The sequence below is a fragment of the Heloderma suspectum genome, chromosome 4, assembly GCF_057233095.1.
Source record: "Heloderma suspectum isolate Gila_16-S chromosome 4, 16-S_ref, whole genome shotgun sequence".
Classification (NCBI taxonomy): domain Eukaryota; kingdom Metazoa; phylum Chordata; class Lepidosauria; order Squamata; family Helodermatidae; genus Heloderma; species Heloderma suspectum.
Genome location: NC_139461.1, coordinates 294,218,253 through 294,238,853, shown reverse-complemented (window position 1 = coordinate 294,238,853; position 20,601 = coordinate 294,218,253). Strand labels below are relative to the sequence as shown.

At 43.5% G+C, this 20,601-nt stretch overlaps 1 protein-coding gene across 2 annotated transcripts in view; it reads left to right on the top strand.

Annotated features, from left to right (window-relative positions):
• Positions 1-20,601, top strand: part of BMP7 (bone morphogenetic protein 7) — a 132,061-nt gene that overhangs the window by 87,832 nt on the left and 23,628 nt on the right. For both annotated transcript variants that reach the window (XM_084854219.1, XM_084854218.1), the window contains exons 2-3: positions 4,348-4,540; positions 18,715-18,863. In XM_084854219.1, the coding sequence (XP_084710345.1) occupies positions 4,348-4,540; positions 18,715-18,863 (342 nt within the window). The remainder of the gene's footprint in view (positions 1-4,347; positions 4,541-18,714; positions 18,864-20,601) is intronic.

Genomic DNA, 20,601 nt, shown 5'->3' with positions numbered 1-20,601 from the left:
GCCTTGGTGTACAAAATGAAGCAGGACAAAGGCTAATAGAGTTTTGCCAAGAGAACACACTGATCATAGAAAACACTCTTTTCCAACAGCACAAGAGGCGACTCTATTTATTTTTATTTATTTATTGCATTTCTATCCCGCCTTTTTTCCTCTTGCAAGGAACTCAAGGCAGCGTACATAATCCTCCTCCTCTCCATTTTATCCTCACAACAACAACCCTGTGAAGTAGGTTGGGCTGAGAGTCTGTGACTACAGACTACACATGGACATCACCAGATGGTCAATATCGAAATCAGATTGATTATGTACTTTGCAGCCAAAGATGGAGAAGCTCTATACAGTCAGTAAAAACAAGACCTGGAGCTGACTGTGGCTCAGATCATGAGCTGCTTCTTGCAAAATTTCAGCTTAAATTGAAGAACGTCGGGAAAACCACTAAACCATTCAGGTATGACCTAAATCATATCCCTTATGAATATACAGTGGAGGTGAGGAATAGATTTAGGGATTAGACCTGATAGACAGAGTGCCTGAAGAACTATGGACGGAGGTCCGTAACATTGTTCAGGAGGCAGCAACTCAATCCATCCCAAAGAAAAAGAAATGCAAGAAAGCCAAGTGGCTGTCTGATGAGGCTTTACAAGTAGCTGGGGAAAGAAGGGAAGCGAAAAGCAAAGGAGAAGGGGGAAGATATATCCGACTGAATGCAGAGTTCCAGAGAATGGTAAGGAGAGACAAGAAAGCCTTCTTAAATGAACAATGCAAAGAAATCGAGGAAAACAACAGAATGGGAAAGACTAGAGATCTTTTCAAGAAAATCGGAGATATTAAGGGGACATTTTGTGCAAAGACGGGCATGATAAAGGACAAAGAAGGCAGGGACCTAACAGAAGCAGGTGAGATTAAGAAGAGGTGGAAAGAATACACAGAAGAACTATACAGGAAAGATCTGAATGTCCCTGATAGCCATGATAGTGCGGTCACTGAACTTGAGCCGGACATCCTAGAGATTGAAGTCAAGTGGGCCTTAGGAAGCATTGCTAACAACAAAACTACGGGAGGTGACAGTATTCCAGCTGAGCTATTTAAAATCCTGAAAGATGATGCTGTTAAAGTGCTGCACTCAATATGCCGACAAATTTGGAACACTCAACAGTGGCCACAAGACTGGAAAAGGTCAGTTTACATTCCAATTCCATGGAAGGGCAATGCCAAAGAATGTTCAAAGAATGTTCATACAATTGCGCTCATTTCACATGTCAGCAAGGTTATGTGAACTGAGAACTACCGGAAGTACAAGCTGGGTTCCGAAGAGGCAGAGGAACTAGAGGTCAAATTGCCAGCGTTCACTGGATCATGGAGAAAGCAAGAGAATTCCAGAAAAACATCTATTTCTGCTTCATTGACCATGCTAAAGCCTTTGATTGTGTGGATCACAACAAACTGTGGCAAATTCTTAAAGAGATGGAAGTACCAGACCACCTTACCTGTCTCCTGAGAAACCTGTATGGGGGTCAAGAAGCAACAGTAAGAAGCGGACATGGAACAACCAATTGGTTCAAAATTGGGAAAGGAGTACGACAAGGCTGTATATTGTCGCCCTGCTTATTTAATTTATATGCAGAGTACATCATGAGAAACGCCGGGTTGGATGAATCACAGGTCAGAATTAAGATTGCCGGGAGAATTATCAACAACCTCAGATACGCAGACGATACCACCCTAATGGCAGAAAGCGAAGAGGATCTAAACAGCCTCTTGTTGAGAGTGAAAGTGGAGAATGCAAAAGCTGGTTTGAAACTCAACATTAAAAAATGAAGATCATGGCATGTGGCCCCATCACTTCCTGGCATATAGAAGGGGAAGAAATGTAAGCAGTGACAGATTTTATTTTCTTGGGCTCCAAGATCACCGCAGACGGTGACTATAGCCATGAAATTAAAAGACGCTTGCTCCTTGGGAGGAAAGCTATGGCAAACCTAGACAGCATAGTAAGAAGCAGAGACATCACCTTGCCGACAAAGGTTCGTATAATCAAAGCTATGGTTTTCCCAGTAGTAACATATGGCTGTGAGAGCTGGACTGTAAGGAAGGCTGAGCACCGAAGAATTGATGCTTTCAAACTGTGTTGCTGGAGAAGACTCTTACGAGTCCCCTGGACTGCAAGGAGGTCAAATCAGTCCATCCTAAAGTAAATCAACCCTGACTGCTCATTGGAAGGACAGATACTGAAGCTGAAGTTCAAATATTCATTGAATATTTGAAGTATTCATTGTATACTTCGCCACCTAATGCGAAGAGAAAACTCCCTGGAAAAGACCCTGATGCTGGGAAAGATTGAAGGCAAAAGGAGAAGGGGGCGGCAGAGGATGAGATGGCTAGATAGCATCACCGATGCAATGAATATGAACGTGAGCACACTCCAGGAGAGAGCAGAGGACAGGAAGGTCTGGCGTGCTATGGTCCATGGGGTCATGAAGAGTTGGACATGACTTAACGACTGAACAACAACAACAATCCTATGGAATACTTAGCTCTGAATCAATGAATTCATCTAGCTCTTGACTGGAGAGTCCAAGGTACATAACAAACATTTTTCTGTGTAAGTATCCTTTGCAGAGGAAGGGAAGTAGACAGCCAACTTCAGATGAATCAAAGTTATTACTAAGATCCACAATGTGCCATTCAAGTTTACCACAACTCCTTCATGACTCAAGGACTATCGGTCCGTTGCTAGTAGCGGACAGTGGTACATGAGTCACAGAGGTCATGCAGCCAGCTGTAGGATCTTTGCTAAAAGAAAGTAGCGTTTTACATGTTTTTGGTTTTGTACTTACTACTTGTTTCCTTACATCAATCCACTGTCTAGACTACCACACATGGGTGCCTTACTAGTGCCTCATCAGTGCTTTTTGTAAAAAAAAAAGAAAAGAAACCAAAAAACCCCATGGATCTCGACAGCATGGGAGTGTCTGAGTTAGTAAGTAATTCTTACTCACAGGTACCTGGAGTCATTATGGAGTGAATGAGGCTAACAAACTGAAACTCAGTTCATAGTAGATGAAAGTGCTGATGATAGGTGGCACTTCATGACCTTGGGGAGGAGTGTTTGGTCTGCTTTTGTTTTGGCCTCATCTGGAGTACTATGTCCAGTTCTGGGCACTTCACTTTAAGAAGGATACAGACAAACTGGAGAGGGTTCAGAGGAGGGCAACAAAGATGATCAGGGGACTGGAAACAAAGCCCTATGAGGAGAGACTGAAAGAACAGGGCATGTTTAGCCTTGAGAAGAGAAGACTGAGGGGAGATAGGATAGCGCTCTTCAAGTACTTGAAAGGTTGTCACAGAGAAGAAGGCCAGGATCTCTTCTTGATCATCCCAGAGTGCAGGACACGGAAGAATGGGCTCAAGTGACAGGAAGCCAGATTCCAGCTGAACATCAGGAAAAACTTCCTGACTGTTAGAGCCCTACAACAATGGAACCAATTCCCTAGGGAGGTGGTGGGCTCTCCCATACTGGAGGCGTTCAAGACGAGGCTGGACAGCCATCTGTCAGGAATGCTCTGACTTGGATTCCTGCATTGAGCAGGGGGTTGGACTTGATGGCCTTGTAGGCCCCTTCCAACCCTACTATTTTATGATTCTATGATTCTATGCTCTTGGCAGGGCTCCACTCCCCCTTGCGTATTGGTTTCACAGCCTGGGAGTGTTGTTAGATGCAGCCGTACACGCCAAGTAGCATCTGTGGTCAGCAGTGCTTTTCATCCCCTTTGGTTGGTGTGCCAGCTCTGTCTCCTTCTGGGAAAAGATGATCTTGTCGCAGTTGTCCGTGCCTTGGTATGGTCCAAGCTGGATTGCTTCGATATGCTTTACGTACATAGGGCAGCCTGGCAGCCAGGTTGTTAACTAGAATCTCCTGTACTCACTGGTGCTTAAAGATTTGCCCTGACAATGATGGGAGTTGTAGTCAAAACATCTGGAGGGCACCAGGTTGCCCACCCCCTGCTTTACAAGACTGGCCCAAAGCAGACAATATTCTTAACTGGTTCTCACCCAATCATGCTAGGGGGCTAGAGTGCATGGTCGCTTCCCATCCACCTAGCATGTTTGTCTCACTTCCAAGGCCACCAAACACCCTCTATCTTCAATACTTTCCTGCAACTGTGGTGGGTCTCTACTATTGGTACAATCCTCCCTCTACCGTATTATATCCTCCCTTCTCCCCCATGGTCTGTGTCTGCACACAGACATATCATTCTGCTAATAAAGGAAGATCATTCCACCATCGGATGGTGTATGGGTCGACCAAAAAGCACAATTGCCAATATGTTCCTTTTTCTTTTGCAGTGGAGCACGACAGGGAGTTCTTTCACCAGCGCAGCCGTCATCGCGAGTTCCGGTTTGACCTCTCCAGAATCCCTGAGGGTGAAGCGGTGACTGCTGCAGAGTTTCGGATTTACAAGGACTATATCAGAGAACGTGTTCAAAATGAAACGTTCCAGATCAGAGTCTACCAGGTCCTCCAAGAACACCCAGTAAGGTGAGTGGCTGATGGAAGACCCCAGTCAGAGCTGGTGATTAAAAAAAAAGCAAGAGCCAATAAGGTCAAATTAAATTTATGAGGGACTGCACTAATTGTTTTAGGCATATTCACACATGCACATTCAGTGTTTAGCATCTCCTCACTTATACACATGTGCAAACTGATTCTTTTGAAACTTGGTGTGTTTGACATGATGTGAAGTGATAGAAAAAGTCTGTCTGTGGTGCTTGGTCTGCAGAGGCTAGGTCTCAGGTGCAAATGATCCCTTAGGGTACAATCCTGCACATGTTTAGACAGGAAAAAGTTCTAGAACTCCCAGCATGGCAATTTTTTGGGCTAAACCTGCATAGGATTCCACCTTTAGTGTCGCAGTTGTCCAGTGATAACTATGCACAGGGTGAATTCTCCCTTGATCTAAGAATCAAGGATCAACATGTAGGCCTTTGGAGAGCTAATACAATTGGTTTCATTAATACAGTGTAGAGATGTGAAGGCTTAGGAAAAATTAGAAAAAAATAAAACAGAAATAGGCGAGGGCGGGAGGAAGAATGCGCCATCTGAAATTTTCCCAAAATCCCTGGGCGAAATTGGAAAAAAAATTTGGCCTGTTTCTTTCCTAATTTTTCTGGTCCCCCTCCCATATTTTCTGGGTTTTCTCCCCAGGCCTTCACACCTCTAGTACAGTGCCAGCTAATGGTTCAGGCAGGAAGATTAGGCCAAGAACACGAGGAGTAGCAGACTGCTTGGTGGCTCTGTTGTCCCAAGTGTGAGGCACAACCCAACTGCATAGACACTGGCATTATCTTATGGCTGGCCAAACAGGGGTGCTTCCAGATGGAGGGCTCCTAGCACTACCAATCAAAAGACACTGGGCAGCTAGTCTGTCTTTCTCTCCTTAATGGATTTTTTGTGGTAAGAAAAATGTGTATATAGAAAAAGTGGTGGGAAAAGACCGGAAGGTTACAAGTGGAAGACTTATGTCTTCTGGACCTCCTGTAAAATTCCATGGGCAATTGCACAGTAAAAGTGCAGAGTGATTATACAATAAAAGCCTCATCTGGAAGCACCTCAGGGTAGGATTGGAAGAACCAGCCCTTTTTGAGCTCATCTAAATTCTCCAAAATTCACTTCAAAACTCATTTCAACTTACTCCCATTTTTCGATTTCAGCTCATTTGAATGGGCATTTTCCCGCCATTGACTAAAGTATGACAACACATCTTTTTCCTTAAAAATGTGCATTTTGAAGTGCACATTTTCCAAAATAATGCATTTTTCGAACATTCAAGCACAAGTTTGAGACTTTGCAAACATTGGCTTGGTTCACACAACACGAAAATCCATACTCAAGGTTGAGTATGGGTTGGGTGTGGGTCGTCGTTCAACAGTGGGTTGTTGTGTTGTATGGACCCAGCTGTGCTAACAAGCCATGATTTGTTAACCACAAACAACCCATGAAGAGAGCCAATGGTTTGTTGTTGGGTTGTGAACTGTGAGTTGTTTGTGGCTAACAAGCCATGTTTTGTTAGTGCGGCTGAGTTCACACAATACAACAAGCCATGATTCAACGATGATGCATGGTTAAGTGACAACCCACACTCAACCTGCACTCAGCCTTGAGTATGCATTGTCGTGTTGTGTGAACTCAGCCATTTTCTGATAAATGCACTCCAGTTCGCCTTTGCAGTTGAGGTTGTGAATGGGACATGTTTGCACGATTTGTGAACTGAAATGAAATTCTCATACATCCCTACCCCAGGATGCAATTTACTGACTGCCTATTGTAGTGGTTGGTATGCCTCCTTCCCTACCACCTGTGTCCTGAAGAGGGTTCCCAACACTTCTGGGTGGCTCCAGTAGTGGATAGTAGAAGCCCTGATTTTGAGACCTGGTTCACCTGAAGCCTTTCCTAGTCTTCATTAGGGCTTGGTTGATGCAGTGTAAAATATGGATTGGAATTCCAGATCCTGACTGACCTTGCCCAGTGCCCAACTCTGCTTAATGCTTGCTACAAAATGAGACGTCTTCCTTCCCCTGTAATTTAATGTGACTTCTTTGCGGAAGAAGAACATACTAGCTAGTGTACCTCTTGATTTTGTGTTGTGTCTTCTGCATTTATGGCACTGAATTAATAAATCAAGTCAAATTTTTCTTGTAAAAAGAAAAAAGCAGACTGGAACAAGTGAGTTGTTTAGCTTGGAATGAGTTCCGTGATCATGGATGCTCCTAAGCCACAACTCATTGCAGGCTAGAATAGGGAGCGCTAATCCATTATTGCTGCAGAGTAAATTATTGGACACTTGGGTAGGAAAGTTCCAAATGTGTGTGGGAAGAATGACTCCCTTTGATCTCTCTTGCTAAAGGGGTTTCCCCTCCAGGCCTGCTGTTTGCACAGGACTGTAACTAACTACAGGAAAACAAACGCATTATACAATTTCTCAGGCTGACTCACGGCGTGCGATGGGATTGTCATGTGTTCATTTCGGCATGGGATTTTAATTTATTTAAAGGGCTGCTGGATTTTTCTGAGTAAGGTTAATAATAAAAGCAGTAGCTTTTAAGAACTGGTTGCTTTTCCCCACCCGCCCCTTTGATTTTTTCTTTCTTTTGTGAATCGTGGTTTGTGGGTGAAGGAAGATGGTTGAGTCAAGCAGTGAAGGAAGCATGAAAGCCCTTTCACCTTTGGAAATTCCACGTCAAGATATCATTATGCAAGTCCGAGAGCAATTCTTTCTCATCCTTGTTTCCTGTGGGAGTTGCTCAAGTCGAATTTTGGTTATGACATGAAAGCCCTAGGAGGAGTTTCAGTGGCAGAAACCTGGCTAACAAACTGTGTGGTCTCCATGATGCAAGGCAGTAGAGAAGCCTCAAAGCATTGTCTGTTTCCAGGCTAATGCTAACAAAGGGAAAACGGCAGTCTGATCCTCTGGCTTTCAAACGGTGACCCAGGGAATATAGGAAGGTGTCTTGTACGAGGGCAAATTTGTCCACCTAACCCTGGGGTGTTGAACTTTAGGCCCATGGGCCAAATCTGCCCCACCTGAAATCCCAATCTGGCCCTCCAGAGTTCCCTAGGACATGGGGTTTCCCAGAGACTGACACAAGCTTTGACGGCTTTAAAAGGGGATTAGACAGCTTCATGGCAGATAAGGCTATCAGTGACTACTAGTTGTTGTTCAGTCGTTCATTCGTGTCCGACTCTTCGTGACCCCATGGACCATAGCACGCCAGGCCTTCCTGTCCTCCGCTGTTTCCCGGAGTGTGTTCAAGTTCATATTCATTGCATCGGTGATGCTATCTAGCCATCTCATCCTCTGCTGTCCCCTTCTCCTTTTGCCTACAATCCTTCCCAGCATCAGGGCCTTTTCCAGTGACTTTTCTCTTCGCATTAGGTGGCAAAAAAATTTGAGCTTCAGCTTCATATCTGTCCTTCCAATGAGCAGTCAGGGTTGATTTCCTTTAGGATGGACTGATTTGACCTCCTTGCAGTCCAGGGGACTCGTAAGAGTCTTCTCCAGCACCACAGTTCGAAAGCATCAGTTCTTCGGCGCTCAGCCTTCCTTATAGCTCTCACAGCTCTCACAGCCATACGTTACTACTGCGAAAACCATAGGTTTGATTATACGAATCTTTGTCGGCAAGGTGATGTCTCTGCTTCTTACTATGCTGTCTAGGTTTGCCATAGCTTTCCTCCCAAGGAGCAAGCGTCTTTTAATGTCATGGCTACAGTCACCATCTGCAGTGATCTTGGAGCCCAAGAAAATAAAATCTGTTACCGCTTCCATTTCTTCCCCTTCTATATGCCAGGAAGTGATGGGACCAGATGCCATGATCTTCGTTTTCTGAATGTTGAGTTTCAAACCAGCTTTTGCACTCTCCACTTTCACTCTCAACAAGAGGCTGTTTAGATCCTCTTCATTTTCTGCCATTAGGGTGGTATCGTCTGCATATGTGAGGTTGTTGATAATTCTCCCAGCAATCTTAATTCCGACCTGTGATTCATCCAACCCGGCGTTTCTCATGATGTACTCTGCATATAAGTTAAATAAGCAGGGTGACAATATGCAGCCTTGTCGTACTCCTTTCCCAATTTTGAACCAAACGGTTGTTCCATGTCCGCTTCTTACTGTTGCTTCTTGACCCTGGTACAGGTTTCTCAGGAGACAGGTAAGGTGGTCTGGTACTCCCATCTCTTTAAGAATTTGCCACAGTTTGTTGTGATCCACACAATCAAAGGCTTTAGCATAGTCAATGAAGCAGAAAGAAACGTTTTTCTGGAATTCTCTTGCTTTCTCCATGATCCAGCGAATGTTGGCGATCTGATCTCTAGTTCCTCTGCCTCTTCGGAACCCAGCTTGTACTTCCGGTAGTTCTCGGTTCGCATACTGCTGAAGCCTAGCTTGTAGGATTTTGAGCATCACCTTGCTGGCATGTGAAATGAGCGCAATTGTGCGGTAGTTTGAACACTCTTTGGCATTGCCCTTCCATGGAATTGGAATGTAAACTGACCTTTTCCAGTCTTGTGGCCACTGTTGAGTGTTCCAAATTTGTTGGCATATTGAGTGCAGCACTTTAACAGCATCATCTTTTAGGATTTTAAATAGTTCAGCTGGAATACTGTCGTAGCTTTTTTGTTTCTAATGCTTCCTAAGGCCCACTTGACTTCACTCTCTAGGATGTCCGGCTCAAGTTCAGTGACCGCACTATCATGGCTATCAGGGACATTCAGATCTTTCCTGTATAGTTCTTCTGTGTATTCTTTCCACCTCTTCTAAATCTCATCTGCTTCTGTTAGGTCCCTGCCTTCTTTGTCCTTTATCGTGCCCTTCTTTGCACAAAATGTTCCCTTGAGATCTCCGATTTTCTTGAAAAGATCTCAAGTCTTCCCCATTCTATTGTTTTCCTCGATTTCTTTGCACTGTTCATTTAAGAAGGCCTTCTTGTCTCTCCTTGCTATTCTCTGGAACTCTGCATTCAGTTGGATATATCTTCCCCTTTCTCCTTTGCTTTTCGCTTCCCTTCTTTCCTCAGCTACTTGTAAAGCCTCATCAGACAGCCACTTGGCTTTCTTGCATTTCTTTTTCTTTGGGATGGATTGAGTTGCTGCCTCCTGAACAATGTTACGGACCTCCGTCCATAGTTCCTCAGGCACTCTGTCTATCAGGTCTAATCCCTTAAATCTGCTCATCACCTCCACTGTATATTCATAAGGGATATGATTTAGGTCATACCTGAATGGTTTAGTGGTTTTCCCGACGTTCTTCAATTTAAGCCGAAATTTTGCAATAAGAAGCTCATGATCTGAGCCACAGCCAGCTCCAGGTCTTGTTTTTACTGACTGTATGGAGCTTCTCCATCTTTGGCTACAAAGGACATAATCAATCTGATTTCCAATATTGACCATCTGGTGATGTCCATGTGTAGAGTCGCTTCTTGTGCTATTGGAAAAGAGTGTTTGCTATGATCATCGTGTTCTCTTGGCAAAACTCTATTAGCCTTTTTCCTGCTTCATTTTGTACACCAAGGCCATGCTTGCCTGTTATCCCGGTGATTTCTTGACTTCCTACTTTAGCATTCCAATCCCCTATGATGAAGAGGACATCTTTTTTTGGTGTTAGTTCTAGAAGGTGTTGTAGGTCTTCATAGAACTGATCAACCTCAGCTTCTTCGGCCTCAGTGGTTGGGGCATAGACTTGAATTACTGTGATGTTGAATGGTTTGCCTTGGATTCGTACTGAGATCATTCTGTCGTTTTTGAGATTGTACCCCAGTACTGCTTTTCCCACCCTTTTATTGACTATGAGTGCTACTCCATGTCTTCTAAGGGATTCTTGCCCACAGTAGTAGATATAATGGTCACCTGAATTAAATTCGCCCATGCTTGTCAATTTCAGTTCGCTGATTCCCAAGATGTCGATGTTCAATCTTGCCATCTCATGTCTGACCACCTCCAGCTTACCTTGATTCACTGACCTTACATTCCAGGTTCCTAAACAATATTGTTCTTTACAGCATCGGACTTTCTTTTCACCACCAGACACATGCACAGCTGAGTGCCCTTTCGGCTTTGGCCCAGCCGCTTCACTCTTTCTGGCGCTACTTGGAAATTCCCTCTGCTCTTCCCCAGTAGTATATTGGACACCTTCCGACCTGAGGGGCTCATCTTCCAGCGTCATCTCTTTTAGCCTTGTGATACGTTCCATGGGGTTTTCTTGGCAAGAATACTGGAGTGGGTTGCCATTTCCTTCTCCAGTGGACCACATTTTGTCAAAACTCTCTGCCATGACCTGTCCGTTTTGGGTGGCCCTGCACGGCATAGCTTATGGCTTCACTGAGTTACGCAAGCCCCTTCGCCACAACAAGGCAGTGATCCATGAAGGGGATGACTACTAGACCTGATGGCTATATATTTCCGCCAATATCGGAGGCAGCATGCTTCTCAGTACCAGTTGCTGTGGAACTACTGTCTTTGTGGGCTAAAGGTCTGATCTAGCTCGGCTCTTCTTTTGTTCTCGTGTACTGCCTCTCAAAGGAGCTTTCCATTTTTTTATTTATTTGAAAGGGGTCATCAAACAATCATTAGACAAACTTTGTGTATGTAGTATGTATGTAGATTCATTGTTATATCCTCAATACAAAAAAGCAGATCAAACGTTAACATCGGCCTCCCTAAGGAGCAATCCCATTAATATCCAGAATGTCCGGCAGAGCTTGGCAGTTGCAGCAGCAGGTGAAATGGTCTTCCTAGGAACATCTTTCTCCTGGTCTGCTAACAAGTCATTTCTTTCCTGCTGAGTCAACCAGTTGATTGATTGGGCAACAAATCAGCAAAGGAATTTGAAACTTTATGTCAGCAAAGGTCAACAAATAGTAAGGAAGGATTTTTGCAACACCTACTTGGGGATGGCCATCACAGGGAAATCTGGCTCTTTTCGGGCTTGCTGGATTTCCCCAGTGTCCCCAGCTCATCTTGCATTTGTGAACTGACTGGTGGCCCTTTTACCTGAAATCCTGGAACTTTCTTGGTTTTTTTCTTAAATCACTGTTCACACAAATTGCAGTTGCAATTTGCATAATTTACACAAATTTAAGCCATAATTTGTGCAAATTGTGGCTGCAGTTTGCATAAAGTAAGCACATTACAGCTGCAATCAGTGCAAATTAAGCAAATTATGGCCAAAATTTGCGTAAATGGCAATTGAAACAACACCCCGCCCCCCCCCGCCCCGAAAATCTGGGAGTTGGTCTGACTTGATACAGATCGAGTCAGGTGAGTTCACAGCTAAGCGAGCCAGAGTTCGGGCAGGGGGGTTTGACAAGCTGCTGAAAGCTCAGCAAACTTCATCCCCCGGACAGATTCCGCCGAGATCTCTACACCTTCTACACAAATAGCCCTGTGTGTGTGTGATTTAATATCACCTCTCAAGGACTGTTTGGATTTAGAGGTGTCTGGATTTAAACACCTTCTGTACTGAACTGTCCCTGGATTTGCTAAGCTAGTTAATGTGCCTCCAAATGGTCAGAAGGTTCTGGGTGACTGTAGCAGCTATTGCTCTCGACAGCTATTGCAGCCATCTGCAGAGAGGCTCTAGCCCTCTCAGTTGCTTGGTGGCTTACCCCTTGCCAAAACCAGGCTGCTTTTGGCAGCACAAAGGCACTGCATTTCCTTTGCAACTTCTTTGCTCATCTTGGCTGCTAGAAAAAGCCAGATGCTGCTAGAGGGTGGATGAATGGTGGTGCTTGTTAGGTCCCTTTGGTGTGCCAAATTTGAGCTGTTAAGGCACAAACAGAAGCATTCTCAGAAGTAGCCCTTTATTTGGAGAGATCCTCCTTAGACTGGTCCCACACGGTTTCTATAAAAAAAAAAAAAAGAGAGAGGAAAAATTGAGGCTTCATTTGAAAAAGCTTTGGGGAATTATTGTGGCTGAGTCAGGATGGCCCCCCACCCTGGTATATTTTCATAATGCAATTTTTAGTGTTTTGGTTTAAACTTGTTTCATATGTCATTATATTCTGCATTTGTTACATACTAGTGAGTGGACTTGGTTTGGCATGGGTTGGAATAATCTGTGAGACTGAAGCCACGCCTGCTGGCATCCCTGGGCACAGCCCCTGCTGTGGTGCACCCCCAGAGTGCACCCCACCCCCTTGTCCACTCTGTTGCCCTGAGGGGGGGCATATAACTCTGTCCCTTGGCCTGCTAATCTGCCACAGCTTCAAATTATATGACTGCAAAACTATGCAGTAGATAGGGAAGTCTGCCTCTAGTGACCAAAGATGTTACTGCAGGCCTCAATCACATAGATGAACTTAAATTAATAAAAATTAATTAATGTACTTTAAAAACAAAACAAAACATGCTAAGGGTCCCCTTAGCATGCACACCAAGTTTCAGGTGTCTAGGATTTGTAGTTGTGCTATGAATCTGACAGACAGACGAACGAACAGACACACATGCTCTTTTATTATAGATATATCCAGTCTATTCAAAAGTACTCTGCATGGCCATACTCATGCAAAATAAAAAATTGCTGGTTCCTAGAAATGTCAGAAAGTCCTGAACACTTTCCACCAGTGCACTAAAGCTTTTCTGTTTGGGTGTGTTTTAGGTGACCCAGATTAAATTTGTATTGGATTGGAATTGGTGGGATAGCTATTTCATCCTTCAACTAGATGGACTAGCCCTGGCGTGCTACCCACAACATCTTGCTAATAAGGGGAGCAACTGAATCGCTTCACCAGCTTTCATTCAAAATACCAAAATTTGAAATCCCACCAGCCATTTGAATTAAAGCAGTTGAATTGAATAACACTTCACCAGGACTTAATCTAGATCAGCCTTCCCCCAACCCGGTGCCCTCCATATGTTTTGGACTACAACTCTCATCATCCCTGACCATCAACTGTGCTGGCTGAGAATGTCGAGAGTTGTAGCCTAAAACATCTTCAGGGAACCAGGTTGGAGAAGGCTGCTCTAAAAGATTCCATAGCGTGCTCTGTGTACATACCCAACCATATGTGTGACTGCACAGATGTCCACTCAGAAAACTGCAGATAATTTCCAGGAAAGCAATCTGTTTTGTTGTTTTTTTAGCTCCTGCTTCTCCCTCTCTATTCTCCTTCCCTGCCTGAGTGTCCTTCTCTGTCTTTGCAGTCCTCTGGTCCTTTGTTGCTTGATGAACCCCATATCTCTTCATGCTTTTTCTCTTATTCCTACTTCTATCCATGGTACTCCCTACCAGTTAATATTCGTTTACTTGATTCTCTTCCTCTTGTTCAAAAACACCCAATGCTTTAAAACTCATGTCACCTCATACATATCTAATTCTGTTTGTCCTTCTCTTCCTCCTGCTTTTAGTTTAGTTTTATTGTTTTAGTTTCGTTACTATCTAAATTAAATTCAGCCGTTTGGGCAGGGTCTGTGTTGTACAGCACCTACCTATTTTAGGCACTTCACAAATAATAAGAGGAGGAGTACTGTTTTCAGGAATTTATAAAGAACCCTAAGACTATCTCATGGATACACAGATGGCCTTATCTTTGTCTCTGTTGGAACAATCACAAAGTAATTAGTTACGCAGATATCTACGCAAAGTGTTCACAAGATGTTTGGCAAGATGATGCATGCGAGTCAGCAAAACAAGCCTGTAAATGAAGCTGGTGTGTTTGCATATCCAATGATCAAGCTTGCACAAACAACCACAATTTCTGAGTTTATACTTGCATGGCTTACATTAGTTATAAAAGCAGTATCATTTATATGGAACCTTTCGTCCATCTTCTACAGTTGGATAGATCAGACCTCTGAAAGCAAGCCTATGTGGTTATGTGTCCACAGGTTGCACAATTGCCCTGCCTCTCCCATTCAGCCCCTGAGAGGCTCAGATCACTGTGGGTGGCATTTCCTCTTATCCATCTGTGAGTACGTGTCCTTCTAAATGCACTCCCTTCAGTGGTAAAAACTGAGATTCATCCACTGAAAACAATAGTTACTGTGAAGATATCATGTGTAGGGTACCTTTGTAAGAACCATAGAAGGATGAAGGGGAAATGCCACCTTATAGTTTCCCCATTAAAAAGGATTGTATAAGGTGATGCACAGATTGAAGGCTGATTCACATCCATACATACATCACTTGATGACTTACCGAGACACTCCCTACTCCCATTGTGAACTATTGCCTTCTGATATGATGCTAGCTTATATCAGGGATGGGAAATGTGTGGCCCTCCAGTTGTTGTTGGACTGTAACTCCCATCATCCCTCATCATTGGCTCTCTTAACTAGGGCTGATGGAAGTTGCAGTCTAACAGCATCCAGAGGGCTACAAGTTGCTCAGCCGTGGTTTATATGAAAGCCCTGTTTGTTGTATTTGATTGGTGGACTGGACATGTGGTACATTCAGCAGGATGTCCTTGAAACGGTAAACATATGAACCAGCCTTAGGAGTGGTGGCTGTAACACATCACCAAAAAAGAGAAAATGCATCACTAAAAAAAGAGGACAGAAGAGAACCCTGATTTGCATAACATTTGCATACGCTAATGTATGGGTGTAGATTCAAATTTAGACATAATTGCTGTCATTTAAATACAAATACAATGCATCACACCTGTGTGCCTGCTTAGTCTGCTGTCCAGGAGATGGCCAGCTTCAGGGACCCTGCTCAACCGTGATATGGTTCTTGGTTTCACTGGACAGCACTTTAAATAGAGGGCACCTTCAAACAGAGGACTATTCTCTGTAAGGTAGGACACATGGCTCCCCTATTTTGAAGCCTGTTTGGAAGGTCCAGCTGGTACAGAATGTGGTGGCCAGCATCTAGTTAGGGACATAGGGGTGGGATCACACATCTGGTCACTATTAAAGCAGCTGTACTGGCTACCTTCAGGTGCAATTCAAGGAGCTAGTTATTACCTAAAAAAAGCCCTTAGTGGCTTTGGACCTGTGCCTTTCTATATAGCTCACCCATCTGTCAGGAACTGGCACTGATGTGGGTTTCCCAGACAATTTTGAATCGGAAGATTTCCTGCTGCACTAAATGGATGAAGATTTGATAAATGTCATGTCAATTTTACATGCTGTATAAATACCTGAAACGTTTCTCCAATAACCAAAATTAGTTGCACTGAAAATATTTGATGGGGGGGGGGCAATAAAGTGCACAATGTGGTTTAAATGTTATATTCAAATTAAAAGCTTTACTTGAAAATTATTTTTACTTGAATGATTGTAAATCTTTTATGACATGATAGTCCAAAATCATATACTTCTGTTACATTATATACATCGGGGGGGTGTGTGAAGTAACAACAAACTGTGAATGTAGTAGTTTTAGCATGCCTCAAGAGCTGTGAACATAAATTTATGTGCTTCCTGGGAAGTTTCCTGAAAAAAATTGTTGACTGCAACTTGATTTTAGATTTGACAAGTGTTGCATCTATTCCAGTTGCCCAGTTTGACTTATATTGCGTTCAGGAGTGAACAGTGAGGTGGCCAAGTTTGTTGATGAGACTGGATTATTTGGGTGGTTAAAACAAAAAGGGATTGCGAAGAGATCCAAAAGGATTTCTCTAAACTGGGAAAATGAGCATCAAAATGGCAAATATGTAAGCAAGTGTAAAGTAAAAAAAAATCCCATCTTCATATACACACTAATTGGATTTGAGCTAACGATAACTGACCAAGAAAGATCTTGTTGTGGTGGACAGCACAGTGAAAATGTTGACCCAGTGTGTGGTTGCTATGAAAAGGGCAAATTCCATGTTGGACATAATTAGAAAAGGAACTGAAAATAAAGCGGTCCTTATACAAATCTATGGTGCAACCACGCTTAGAATCCTACATATAGATCTGGTCACTTCCCCTCAAAAAGATATTGCTGAGCTGCAAAAGGTGCAGAAAGGGCAATTAAAATGAAGGGGCTGGAGCAATTTCCCTATGAGGAAAAGTTCTGTTGTCTAGGACTGTTTAGCTGAGAAAAAGGGCAAGTATGGGGAGATATTATAGAGGTGTACAAATAATGCATGGTGTGGAGAAAGTGGACAGGGAGACATTTTTCTCCCTCTCTCATCATCCTATGAAGCTAATTGGTGGGAGATTCAGGATAGATAAAATTAAGTACCTTTTCACACAGTGACCTGGTTCACATGATCACTGTAGCCCACTGTGGCTTATTTAAGCCACAATGACCCATGGTGCCTGCAGGTTCCAGGTTGTCTATTCAAGCCCTGGCTGCGGTATGTTGTGTTGTCCAAACCTAGGTGGCATGGCTTGTTGGAGGGGGAAACAACCCTCCAGTAACCCTACAACAGGCCATGGACAAAAGGGCAAACCGCTGCTGGGGCTCGAATATTCCAAATGGCCACTGGCACGTGCCGCAACCCACCGTGGCTTAAATAAGCCATGCTGGGCTGCGGTGATCGTGCAAACTGGCCCGTTGCTCAGTTAAACTATAAAATTTGCAACCACAAGTTGTACTGGTGGCCACCAACTTAGATGACTTTAAAAGGGGATTAGACAAATTCATGAAGGATAAGGCTGTCAATAGCTACTGGTCATGATGTCTATATATTACCTCCAGCATTGGAGGCAGTATGCCTCTGCATACCAGTTGCTGGGGAACACAAGTGGGAGGGTGCCGTTTCACTCAATTACTTGTGGGCTTCCTATAGGCAGTTGGTTGGCCACTGTGTGAACAGAATGCTGGATTAGATAGATTTTTGGTCTGATTCAGCAAGACTTTTATGTTCTTACATTAAACAAAATGCCAAATCCATATCAGTTGCATTAAGTTTTAATGTTTTTATGGAAGTTTTAAGGCAGGGTCTCCAATGTGGCGCGCGTGGATTGGTCCCCAACATGGAGCCCGCAGGCAGCCCATTTTTTTTAAACAAAATATACATACATGGCTTTGTATAAAATGCATACAACTTTCTAGCAGTTATACATGGGTTTCAACAAAAGTGGACCAAATATCCCAATAAGTATCCATTTGAAGGTGGTGTCTGTATGCCACCCATTCAGATATTGAAAATGTTGTAAGGTCTCAATCCATTGCATTATAGGAGGTGAATGTTTATCCTTCCAACGTTGTAATATCAGTCTTTTAGCTGTCAAAAGGGTGCAGAGAATCCATTTACACTGACCATTTGTTAATTTCCATGAAGCCGGTAAATAATTTAAAAGAGCATGTACATCAGTGAATATTAAACACTGTTCTAGTACAAAATTTATAATCTCCTCCCCACAAAAAGCAACAACTGGAAATTGCCAAAACATATGTTTAAAAGAAGCATTAGCTGTATTGCACCACCAGCAATTAGCCAAATTAGACAATCCCTTATTAAAGAGACATTGCAGTGTCCAATCAACATGAAACAAAAGCTTTTGCTGAATAAGACGCAGCCTGAGATTCATAGACACGACAGGTAGATGCCGAAACGTTGATCCACCGATTAGGCATTTAGTGGGTCCAAAAAGGTTGGGGACCACTGCTTTAAGTTTTTTATTGTATATCAGCATGAGTGCCTGCTAGGCAGTTTTAGAAATCTAATAAATACATAAATAAAATTGGTTAATGTTTTTACTTACTGTATGTTCTGTGTTTTTTTATTTGGAGGGATACATGTTTTTAAATAAATACATTTTTAAAAACAGTGGAAGCTCTGGTGCTAAAACACCAGGAAGGAAAAAATCCCAAAGCACCACTGAGTATGGTCTGTGGTAATTGTTCATATGTTGTGCAAACCTCTAAAATGCTGTGCTCTGTGTGTTTCAAGATGAAGTCTCTTCTTCAGGAGCAATTAATCTCTTGGTCAAGCTTGTTTCTATTTCTGTAGGAACTGGTCTGTTCTATCAACTTTGTCTCAAGACGCGTAGAGCAGAGCATTTTAGAGATTTGCACAACACATAAACAGTTACCATAGACCATACACAGTGCTGCTTTGGGATTTTTTCCTTCCTGGTGTTTTTGTGCATAGTGCCTTCCCTCTCAGTTTCCGAGTCTCTTTGGTGCTGCCCTGTATATTGTGATCTAAGCATACTAACAGTTGCTGCTTAAGGTACAAGTTTCCATTTAGTAGTTTCTCTCAATTTTCTGTGAAAATTCTGGTAATGTTGAAAGCTATCTCCCACACCCACCCCAGCCTATTTTTTCTTTGTCTCTCTAGGGATTCAGATTTGTCCTTACTTGACACTCGGATCATTTGGGCTGCAGAAGAAGGTTGGCTGGTATTTGATATTACAGCAACTAGCAATCACTGGGTGGTAAATCCACAACACAACCTTGGCTTGCAGCTATCGGTGGAGAGCACGGATGGTAAGTTTCAGAAAACACCATTGTTCGCAAATCTGCATTTCAATTTTGCCATGGAGTTTGTGACCAGTGGTTTTTAGAGAAGGGGTACTTTCAGGTCTCGCTTCCTGACATCCCATTCTTGCTGTCTGCTTGCTCATCTTTCTTGCCTGCCATATATGGAGCCTGATCGATAAGGGAACATGCTGGGGCAGCTCCACAGGAGCCTGACTGGATCAAGGACTTTCACTTCAGCTTTCATTGGTTCTAAAGGAAGCATGGCTCTGGCCCTCATAATTGCCAAGAAGAGCATGGAAATGGATGGCTGCAGCCTGTTGAGGTCTCAGGAGGAAAGGTTCAGGGTGAAACCACACATTATGTTAAATATGTAGCTCTGTTTTTGGTTCTGTTTAACTTAAAGGTAAGCACTGGGGGTATGAACTGGGTTGGGACCACAGCCTTTGGGGAGGTTTTTTTTTTTTTTATCCTTCCCTCTCCTGCCAGGATCCTGACAAGGATCTCCCACTCCTCCATGTGCCAACTGGGGCTTGAAAAAAGGCTCCTGTTGGTGCCCAGAGATATTCATGGGAAATGAAGATGGCCACAGTTGGAGGCCCTCACTTCACTTTGAAGCGATCCCAGCACACCAGTAAGAAAATGAAAAAATAATTGCAGTTTTCAGTGGACCCTGGCCCAGGTCTCCAGGGGGCATAATCAGCAGAAACAGACTTCCCATTCCCCCAAAGAAGATTGAATGAGGATCCAGAGGAACAGGGAAGGGCACTGCAGGGTAGTAGCTTAGGCCAGGAAGAGATGTAATATATGGTATTGGCATGGCCTGTTCATCTCAGTTGCCCCATGGAGAGCTGGGTCAAGCTAGGCAGAGTTGTTTTGAAGTGTCGTCTGAAGCTATACCTAAGACATTAGTTCATATTTAATAGCAATCCCGATTCCTTTGTGTTAACGCCAACTAGATCCAGCAGCGATAGCAAAGAAAAGGGAATTTTAAAGGCTTTTTGTTTACTCTTAGAAAACTTGGATAAAGTGAAGCAATGCAAGAGAGGCTGAAGTAATTCATTAGCCTCAGGCACTCTGTCATCTTCTAAGCCTTCTAATGCTTTCCTCCCTGACAACAGCTGACTTTGAAGAGTTTGCTTGGTTTCATACATGCTGCTTCACATCCTGTTTGTCTCATTACAGAGGAAAGTAAAGAAAGTTCTTCCAACTTGAACCTATGCACATTTACTTGGCAGTAAGCCCTGTTGCGTTTAATGGAATTTGTTCCCAAGGAACTGTGCATTGGATGGTACCCTTCAAGGCATAGAATCATAGAATAGTAGGGTTGGAAGGGGCCTACAAGGCCATCGAGTCCAACCCCCATTTGCATAACATGGCAAAGAGCATGGTTGCGTCTTTTCATCTGAATGAGGGCAATCAATATCAGTTTTTAGTCCTAAATAACCAAAGATGTCTCTTTTGCTGTTTTTTTTTTTTTTTTCGTGTAACCACTCTTCCTTTCTGTCCAAAGTGTTAGTGGGCCCGTTCACATGAGCACGGGGGGAGGATGGGTAGGGGAACTATGCTGCGGGGAGGAGTAAGAAAACCATGATGCATGCGCCCCTCTCATGACTGCAGAACCATGCAGAGTAAGATGGTTCTCTTACCCATCCTTGCAGCGTGGTTCCTGCATTGTCCTCCCGCTGCTGCAGCCACATATCACAGCAGCTGCCATGGTGGGAATTAAGTCATGCTGGCCGCTATA